This window comes from Micropterus dolomieu, linkage group LG19, assembly GCF_021292245.1.
Source record: "Micropterus dolomieu isolate WLL.071019.BEF.003 ecotype Adirondacks linkage group LG19, ASM2129224v1, whole genome shotgun sequence".
In the NCBI taxonomy this organism is placed as follows: domain Eukaryota; kingdom Metazoa; phylum Chordata; class Actinopteri; order Centrarchiformes; family Centrarchidae; genus Micropterus; species Micropterus dolomieu.
Window position 1 is genome coordinate 13,447,582 of NC_060168.1, and position 10,631 is coordinate 13,458,212.

Below are 10,631 nucleotides of genomic sequence, written 5' to 3' on the forward strand. Positions count from 1 at the left end.
ACCTATGCCCCGTTCATGGTTCAGGGAGGAGATGAGGACATCATTTCCCATGTCTGATAGCCATCTGTTCCCTCTCTCAGGTTCTCAATAGCATACTCTTCCTAGCCTGATCAAGGCCTTCTGCACCAATTACAGATCAGAGTCCTGCCCACTATGATGATTAGCCAGAAATAGAGACTTATCATGTTGTCAGTACAGCTCCTGACACCAAGCTTTCATGTCATCTTATCTGGACTTTAACATTATTGTAAAATCACTATATAAGGTGTAGCCTAAAGGCCATTGAAACAATTCAAGATTAAAAAAATACAAGAATATAGCCTTCATCTACGGGTTACTGTGTTGAGGATCTGAACACTTTTGTTTAATCTTTTTCTACATAGCAAACATAGCAACAATTCAGTCCCATGACAAAACCCTCAAAGTCTAAAAGCGGACTGAAGTGGAGTTAAGCTCGAGTTTACTCCCACCTGAAAACTCTAAATCCGCCCATGGGAAAACTGGGAGGGCCACAAAAAAGCATATCAGCGTACGGGTGCGCGCCTGCGCGTTCCCAGTGAACTGTGTGGAAGTTTCCCTGCTAGTTGAGGAAGACAAGAGGACTGCAGCGAGTGGAGTGGCGCAAATCACTGGGATAAAGAGTATACAGCGAACAAAAACCTGAGATGGGAGCGTACATTTATGAGTTTATTATAGAATTAAACTGCTAGCTCTTGTTGGTGTTTGTGGAGTTACCTCACTGGAAAAGTCAACGGCAGGTAAGTGAAATAACTTGACTGGCGTGTAGACATGAGAATTACTTGAGCAATTGTGTCAACCTTTAATTGAGGCATCGTTTTTAATGTTAAATCCACAGGGATAAACCACCCGGTTATAACAAGCGGGTTTTCTGACTTAAACTAATGTTAAATGTCAACATGAAAAAATGCCATAAAGTTTCTTAAGTCTTGTGAAACATTTAGCCTATCATAACTGACATTCATTTAGCGTTTTTTATTTGTCCGATAAATCACTTTTCCTGTAACTTTTTATCCTTCCCACGAGCTCTTGAGCAACAAGATTTGTCAAATGCTTCATTCGCTTGTCAAGATTCAGATCTCATTAAATGATGGAGGTTGAGTTCGCCTGCGGCGCTTTTCACAGCGCGCTCGTGCGGCGTCGGGTGGAACGGCTTCTCAACCAAGCGCATCCCTCCAAAAAAAAGGTTTCCCAAAATATGTGATTCCTGTTAAGAACGCGCGGGAGGACGTGTTTCTGGCAAAACCATGTCATGATTAAAGACTTTCCCTTGAACCCGACGCCTGAAACTTCTGAGTCATTCGTAATCGTATCACTAATCCTGTGCAAAACCTGCTGGTGCAAGTGTGTGCAACCAGCTTTCAGATGTTAAACCTCCTGTAACAAGGAAAAATATTTAAAGTCACGTTCTCTGAAGTTGCAGACCCCTCTATTTCTCAGTTTTTGTGGTTAAGTGTGCATCATACCTTGCCCCTGGTGTCTCCATATATCCTAATTAGAAGGGAGAGAGGGTGGTGGAGGTGCATGTGCATGCAGTGAGGTGAAACTGAACAGGATGGGACAAGCTGTTCAAACAGTCCACAGGGGGTGCGAGTGCAAGCTGGTACTTTCCCCAGAACTCCTTGAGTGTCCGCTGACAGTTGAATCAGGGCTTACATTTGTAGCCCCAACAACTTGTTCGATCAGTCAATGCACTGAAGTCATGCTGACGAAAGGAGATGTGAGGCCTGGTGTCAGGTGAGGTCATCGGCCTCAGCTGAAGCTGCTTGAGTTGCTCACTGTTGCAAAACTCAGGGAGAGCACAGATTTCCTGTCTCTTTCTCTGCTCAGTACTGCCTGAGATAAGAGTGTATTTGTTGTCTTGTTTCCTAGGCTGGAATTATTGACGGACCTTTGACCCAGCACTCACTGGAAATGACATCAGCGATTGACTGAACAGAGACTGCTCACCCTCTGTCAGGCCTCCCTCTTAAACCCACACAGCCTCTATGCTCATCAACCTGACTGTGGCTGTCAAGGAGTCTCGCACCTTTCATGGAACACAGCCTGCCCCTGACGCTGTGGAAGTGACAGCCATGGATTCGCGTCCGGTGCTGGTCGCCACTCCGCCACCTCCCCAAGCACCACCACCACCTCCTCCTCCTCCGCCCCCACTTCCACCTGCGCCCTCCTCCTCTCCTTTTACCCGGGTGGACAGTGCACGGCGGAGCCGGCTAAGGAAGCTGAACTGGGAGCGTATCCCCAAAGAGAAGGTGGAGGGTAGGAAGAGCGTGTGGAGCGGGGCGGCCCAGGGTGAGGACGAGTTCCCTATAGACCTAAATTCTCTGGATGAGCTGTTTAGTCAGAAGGACAGTAAGCCTCAGGGCAGAACTAGCACCCTGAGACGGCGGTCCTCTCTGCTGCGCTGCAGATCCCCCCAGGACAGCTCGGAGGAGGTCAGATCATGCAGATGGCAGTGAAATTTGTTTATCAGTGTATAAAGATAGTGACATTTCTTGCCCTTTGCTTCTACTTAATTATGTCTTTTGCCTATTTTCAGATCTCCCTGTTAGACTCCAAACGAAGTATGAACATTGGAATATTTCTGCGCCAGTTCAAGATGTAAGTTTCTTTATTCATAAGTAGAGCTGCAGGTTTGAGCTTCTTAAATGTGAAGATTTGTAGTTTTTTTCTGTTTTGTATCATTGGAAATTGAACATGTTTGGTTTTGGACCATTGGTCAGACAAAATAAAACATTTGAAGATGTCATATTGGGCATTGAGAAATTGTTATGGACAGTTTTTTTTTTCTCATTTTAAAGACTTAAAAATGTATTCATTAATCAAGATGATAATCAGCATATGGTAATCGATAATGACAATAACTGTTACAGCCCTATTCCCAAAAATCTGGTCCACTTTCAGTTTCAGCTTTGAGCCTTTTTGTCTACATTTGCTGGAGGTCACCATCAACCCAAGACTGAAAGTAGTTTTAACAGCAGGAAACAGAGGTGTTTACATGTGTGCCCAGGGGACCAGTCCTTCACTTGAGTTTAACTGGAGTGTGTGGCCATATTTCAAAGCTGTGTGTGCAGTTTGTGCCAGAAGTGTGAAGTGTCATCAAGACAGAGGATGTCTGGTGTCGGGGAGGGGGAGAAAAGTATATTGCAGGGGACAGGTGCAGGGGAGGGTCCACCCTGAGTGGCTGGACTGGTGGTCTTGAAGGAGGGTAGTGGGTAATTGGCTGGGTTTAGCCCTAAGAGTCAGAGTTGACACCTGCTGATTCCCTTAAAGAGTGTCTAATGTTAAGCCTACTCCCTTCTGAGAGAAACCCCACTGGTGGCTCATCATAATCACCCATCCCCCAAAGTTTAGCATATTTTCTTGGTTCAAACAAAGCTTCTTGTAATAGGGCTATTTAATAATTGTTAAAGCAGACTTGCATATAGTTTAATGTCTCAAACATTCTGATTAACGTTTTGATTTTGAATATCATGACAAATGCAGCTTTCGCAGGCAGAAATGATGATACGAAGACATGGAAAATAAGTGCTGAGTTGCTATATGCCCCCACATGTGCATGAAATGTTCACGAAGACTCAATTGTGCGCCTCTCAACTGAAGAGTGGTTCTTTTGTAAACCAGATCTGTCGAGACTTGTAGGGAAAGCCATTACGTAAAATCAGCTTCTGGTGTACGCAAACATTTGCCTTGTTGGGAGCTTATTTGCACTCTGTTCTAAACACAGACAGCGCTACTGTTGAAATGTGGGTGTAGTTTAAACACAGTTTGTATTGTTAGACATCAGTGTCTGAGTAGTTACTTCAATATCTTTTTATTATGGGATAGTTCCATTTATAGGCTGTGTCACTCAGAGCGTTGTTTTCAATAGGACTAGTTGGGGCAAATAAAACAACACACAATAGGAGTTAAAGGGATAGTTTTTTACGTTTGGCTGTATGAGGTACTTATACATAGTCAGTGTATTACCTGCAGTAGATGGTGGGTTGGTGTGTCTCTGGTTTGAAGAAGCAGAGAGTTGTACTGGCACGAAAGCCAAGCAATGCACTGCTGTGGACTGAGTCAGCAGCAAAATATATTTTAGCCACCAGAAAAGGCCAACCAAAATATTGTTTCAAGTGTATGCTATTCACAATATTTAAGCACTTTACCTTGCCATCAGACAGCCAATTCCTTTGGAACTACAGTTTCTCAACTCTTTGCATACGTAGTTCCTAGGGCAACTTGGCCGTGCATTGTATAATTTCTCGGGAGATCAGCTGATCCTGTCCACAGAGGTACATTTCCGTTTTGAAAGGGAGTTCTATTGAAAATGATTTATTCTCAGTTTGCCTTAGATGTCTTCATAGGTAGACCCGGAACTGTTGGTGTCAAAGAATTAAGTATGGATATAAATGTTGAGCTTTGAACAAGGAGAGCATGTTAAAGAATAAAAGCCACACGCAGTAGCATGCACATAATGGGGTGTGAACATGTGTGATGGGGCTGTAAGATGAGGGGGAGGGGAGAGGATCATGCAAAATTGCTGGAATAGAGGACAGAAGTGTCACTCAGAAGAAGTAAGTCAGAAGTGAAACAGTCAGTCAATTCAGTTTCTGCTCTTTCACCTTGACAACCCCAAGACCTTTCAGACATGCTCTCTGCATGTCTGCCTTTTATTTGCCCAGTGGATATGCCACTTTATGTCGCCAATGTGGCGTCAAACAACCCCTCTCTACCCAACACTTTGACTGATAAGAATGGGATAAGCCTAAATATTGTGTGATCAAGGAAAAACAAAGAGCTGATACTATTCATAACAAGAGCTAAATTAAGAGGTGTGGTGCCTTTTCTCAAGCTGAAACCCCCATCGACTCTTTACAATGATGTCATACCATAAATGTGTTGTCATCTTTCCGCAGGCCTGCTAAGGAGATAGTTGAGGATATCAGGCAGGGTGCTGGGGACCGTTATGGAGCCGAGAAGCTCACAGAGCTCTGCAAATTGCTGCCTGACATCGAGGAGGTAAAGTGCCTTTTTTTTTGGCATACAAATACAACAGTGGCACCCCCTTCTTCTCCCTCCCTCTTCTCTTACTCATCATCTGGCTCTGGTTAGGATGATCAAAAGTTTGCCATTACACCATGTTGTATGATGTGGTCTGTTTCCGGAGAGGGGCCACACTGAAAGATATTGGAATTGACTGCTGAGTGACTGGCATGTTAGTTTTAGTACTGGAGATTGTTTTGGGGGTTTTTTTGTTTTGTTTTTTCAATCAAAGCTGCTTTCCAGATTTTACTTAGCATCTGTTCTCTCTCAGGAGTCTCGCCTGAGGAGGTTCAGTGGGGAGCGGAGCTGGCTTGGAGAGCCTGATCTTTTCATGCTGCTGTTGGTGGAAGTCCCCAGGTACACCCTTTGCCCCAGACTGGATACAATCACCAAAAATATCACCTGTACTTTCCAACAGTTTCTTTGTTTTTGTTTCTTTTTCCTGTTTATTTGTATGTCACTGCGTCAATTTGTGATGACGTGTTTGTTGAACTGATGATTCATCAGGAGTGCCTTCTTCATGCCTCCCTCATCACTCACCCCTGACCACTCATCCATCCGTCCCACTCTTTCCCCTTCCATTAGTTTTCGGCTGCGTCTGGATGCCATGATCCTGCAACAAGAGTTTGACCCCGCTGTGACCTCTCTGTGTGTGGCAGCCAGATGTCTGAGGGAGGCGGCCAGAGGTAAAGTCCACAGCAGGGAGTTGTGTGCTCCACCGCAATAGAGACTGAGGTCTATTTTGGCCCTTTTGAAATGCTATTATTTAGACTGAGTCCAAGTTTGACCTTTGGGAGAAACCTGCTATCAGTTTTTGTGTACGAGTTCAGCTTGCTTGAATGTCAGTTCTTCAAAACAAAGTTGCTGACTCAGGCCTTGATATCGGCTACATGCACATTCATACACATTATTCCTCAGCCTTGATGCACAGTATTGAATCTCTGTCTTTGACTCTCCTAGAACTGCTGAGCTGTCCTGAATTACACTCCATCCTTCGTTTGGTGCTGAAAGCAGGGAACTATATGAATGCTGTGAGTACTAATTTTTTTCAATTGAGCCTGCCAAAGTGGAATCGGCTCTTTCTACTCGATCTGCATACAATATACCAGTTGCTATAGGGTCTGGGTGTGTGTTTAGGGGCATCACTCTGACTGTGCAACTTGGTTTTGTATCATTATTTGTTTAAAGTTTTCGTGTGTGTGTGGTTTCTGACCTTGTATGTGGCTTCTCAGGGTGGATATGCGGGGAATGCCGCTGGTTTCAGAATTTCATCGCTGCTCAAACTGGCTGACACCAAAGCCAACAAGCCAGGCATGAATCTGCTGCATTTTGTAGCTATGGTAAGATCTGACATTTTGGTGCATTAAGAGAACATACTGTAATGTCCAACATGTGCTGAATAAATCCATCTTTTTAACAACAAGAATAAAAAGGAGCTTGTTCAACAGAGTGTGTGTTAGACCTCTTTTTTAACAATGTGAACATTATTGTTTAGGAATAGGATGAGAGGAGGTTTTTTAAGGTTTTTTTAAAAAGATGGACCTCTAAACTAAAAAGGTATTCATATTACTGATTGTGGGGGGAAAAAATAGGAGGATTTCTTGTTGCATTTTTTTGCAAGAAACAGTCGTTTCTGACCACAAAGTGTTTAGAGAACAGTAGCCTCTCAATCCAGACTGCTCCACAGAGCACATGATTTTGTCAACATTAGCAAATGACGTGTTGCTTCTTTTGAAACAATAGCTGGATAATCATTTGTGTTTGTCTCCACAGGAAGCTGTGAAAAAGGACCATAGTTTACTGTCATTTCCCAGCCAACTAGGCCATGTTGGCTCCGCCTCCAGGTCAGTCCCTTCCCAAAAACTCCGATCCCATCAGATCCCACAGTGACTCAGAGAATATACAAGCCCTGCTAAATAACATCAATACACTCAAACAGGCTGCTAAAACAAGCTTAACGTGAATCTTTGGCTTTCTTGTATCAGAACAAGGAGCCCAGCTGTTAGCAATAACTAGCTGCCTGAGTGAAAGTGGGTCATGACAACATTGATACTCCAAGCCAATATTTAAGCTCTGCTGGGGAGTGTATCTGCAAGGTGCTAAGGAATGACCACCCTTATTCTGCTTTAAAAGTAAAGAGTATCACCCATGCACTGTCTTTTTTAGTATATACATGACAGAACTCAAGTCAGAGTCCATTTAAAAAAAATCATCATTTGTGTATTATATGTCCTCTCTTTCTCGGCAGGTTGGGTGAGGAGTCTGTATTGGAGGACTTATCAAAGTTAAAATGCAGAGTGGTGGCGCTCAAGGAACACATCCAGACTGAGGCAGAAATTCAGCAGCATACACAACCTTTCCTAGAGGTATTAAACATAGTCTGTGATATATTAAAATGTTATCTAATGGTTTACAACCAGCCTATCTCAACATTGTTTTTTTTTGTAGGGTAATAAATGTGCACGAGAATGCAAATGCCAAAGAACTTGTTTCAAAAGGTGACTGTGTGAACTTTTCCTGTGTGCAGGTGGCTGAAGAGCGTCTGAAGGAGGCAGAGGATGAGGTGGAGGGCATGAGGATGTCTAGTCAGGCTCTGCTGGAGTTCTTCTGTGAAGACGACAGCACCTTCAAACTAGAGGAGGCTTGCAAGGTCTTCCATTCGTTTTGCCATCGCTTCCAAAAAGCTGTCCAGGTAAGATTTAGACATTGGAAATCTGTTGACAGAAACATTATGTTGTCAAAAAGAGTTATATAAAGAGTGATAGATAGAGAGATAGATGCATAGATATAGATTCAACTCTGCACTAAGAGTCCTCGTCCAATAAATTATTCTTTCCCTTTTCTGCAGGAGAATGCAGAGCGGGAGCTCAAAGAGCAGAAACGTCTAGAGCGTCAACGCATGATGGGGGAAAAGCGTCGCTCTCTGGCAGTTTGTACGGGGCTGGAGCTGAGCCTCAGCCTCGCCAGAGAGCCTCACAGTCAGGAGAACCAAGATGAGCTGGAGAAAGTCCTAGAGAAGAGCTTGAGCCACACTTGGAGTCGACGTAGCCTGAGAAGCTCCGACTCCCGCAGACTTTCCCATCAACTCCACAACGATGCCCATCTCCATAACTTGTCCATGTTTAAGAGCTTCCCTGAGCTGGGCAGCAGCCCGACGTCGACCAGTTACCACTCTAGCAGCTCCTCTGACCACGAGACCACCGCTGTGCTTTGTAGTTCCCCAGAGACTGATGGCACATGCTCCCCCACTGACAAAGAACCTGTTCTAGGTACAGAGAGCAGGTCTCAGCACAGCCAAGCAAGTAACCGGAGCATGGAATCAGTTCAGGACTCGGGCATAGCTACATTTAGTCATTCTCAACATGGATGTGGCTTCACACTCAAGCAACATAGGCCTGAGAGCATTTCTTATGTGCTTCAAGGCCAACCGAAGGCAACACGACTTGAAAACAAACCTGGAATTTCACATGAACACATGGTTTCCATGACCACTGAATCTTCAACCAGATCCTCTACAAATTCTTTTGCTGTACCCACTGATGCACCTGCCCTTTGTGTTAAAAACCAGACCTCCACTCATAGACATAGGTTTGGCCTGCCAGTGACAGACACTACTCGCCCTATTCAGAGTAAATCCAGTGGCTCTAGTTTTGATGAGTCTGTACCTCACTCTCGTCATACAAGTGGAATACTTTCTCACAGTGACACCAGGGCTGGGTCGTTAATGTACCAGAGATCTGAGAGCCAATCACAATCATCTGTAAATGCTCCAGAGAGGGTCCAGTCACAACCAGAGACGAGAGAGACGCCCCCCAATATCACAACAAGTGCTCTGATGCCTTTGCCTGATGCAGAATTAACAAAGCACAACAAGACAGAAGTGGCACCCACACCTGCGAAGGAGAACTGGATGCCCTCCAGTCTACCAGAGTTCAACCAATCACAGCCAGAAGAATACTCGGATTTTCCAATTCCTGAGAGGGAGACAGGGAGGTCATACTCCCGTGTGGTTGAAACACTGGAGTGCCACACTCTGGTGAAAGGCCTCCGGTCCTATGACGCCTTGTCACCCCCAACCTCCCCCCTCCCACGACCCACACCAAGCCTCTGCTCCAAGTGGAGGAAAGAGAGGGAGGGTGACCTTCGAGAGGGGACAAGTCCCGGGTCTCCTACATCAAAGGACGAGACTCGAACCATGAAGATCCCTGTGCGTAGTGGGGCGAAAAGGGGACTTGTGTCACGTGCTGGACCTTCCAATAGTGCAGGCATTCCCAGGGTGCGCTCCAAAACTGAGCCTTCAAACGGAGCCCCAACCCCCACTAACCCCCCCACTCCCAGCCGGCTGTCTACTCCTCGTAGCATATCCATGCGCTCATCTCCTATCGCACAGCCTGCAGCTATTCAGACAGAGGTGAAACGAAGTAATAGCACACGGGAGAGGACTGTAAGTGACCCACAGACTCCAGGAAAGCCCTACTTGACTCGCAGGACCTCAGACAGATCCGTACCAGACAAGGTCTCAGGCAGCACCCAACCAGCCTTTATCAGAGGATCTCCTCTCCGTGTGTCAAAACGACTTGCGCCGAATTCTGAGAATCAGGTGCCCTCCCAGCCTCGCACCGCCCACAGCCCGTCCTCCGCCACGGCCAAGACCATACGCACGGCTGTTATATCTGCTGCCAGAAGTAAAACTGCCAAGACAACAAGCACAAGCACCTCTCCTGCTAGCTCTAAAATCCCGACAGCTTCACGGATACCTGGTCCCAAAATGCCTCGAGCAACCGCAGCTCAGCCACTGTGGAAGTGATGAAAGTGAATAAGTGCTTGTGCTGCACGGTTCTTTCACACTTCTCTTGCCCTTTAATGGATTTCAGTTTATTATATTCAGTGTGGGTATTCATGAAGAGTGTGAGTCAGGTTTCTGGTCTTAATTTAGGTTGTCCTAAATTCGACTTTTATAAATGTGTATGTCGTTGCCTAGTGCCTAGGTTCTACATATGTAAAATGGAGCTGCACTGGGAGCATCTGGGACACTTTATCATGTGCTTCATGCAATAGCAGAATAGTAGATCCTCCAAAACCTACCTCTTTTTACACCCATTTGTGTCCTTTGCAGGCAAAAGGACACCACAAGGAGATCCCTCTTACAGTCACTTTTCATGTGTAGAACAGGTTAACACTTAACTCACGTCAGTAAAGCAAGACCAAGTGACATTACTCTGCGCTTTGAAAGAACAAAATTGTAATTTGGGACACTGTTTCAGTCTCTCTAGCATTAAAAAAAAAAGTAGTTGTTTTTTACTGTGACCCTTCCGCTGAGTGATCATTGTATTCTCACACTTGGCTGTCTGACAGTCCAAACTGAACTCGGTACAATATTGAACTGTTCATCCTCTTGTTGAGAGGCCTCATGCACTTTACAAACTGAAGAAGAGGCTGCGAGGTGATGATTACGGACATTTTTTTAATTTTATGTCAAAAGATTCTATAACTTAATTGAATAGCATTGGTTGTTATTCACTGTATTATGTTGATTTATAAATAAGAGAAGATGAATAAAGACGGTGATCTGTCATCAGCTGAAT

At 44.9% G+C, this 10,631-nt stretch overlaps 1 protein-coding gene across 1 annotated transcript; it reads left to right on the top strand.

The window, feature by feature from the left end:
- The first annotated feature begins 550 nt into the window (after positions 1-550).
- fhdc2 (FH2 domain containing 2) lies at positions 551-10,631 on the top strand. Its single transcript, XM_046030194.1, has 12 exons — positions 551-758; positions 1,891-2,453; positions 2,558-2,619; positions 4,920-5,022; positions 5,318-5,403; positions 5,632-5,732; positions 6,007-6,077; positions 6,279-6,386; positions 6,820-6,890; positions 7,295-7,412; positions 7,574-7,738; positions 7,895-10,631. The coding sequence occupies exons 2-12, from the start codon at positions 2,007-2,009 to the stop codon at positions 9,851-9,853; spliced, it is 3,291 nt and encodes a 1,096-aa protein (XP_045886150.1). The 5' UTR covers positions 551-758; positions 1,891-2,006; the 3' UTR covers positions 9,854-10,631.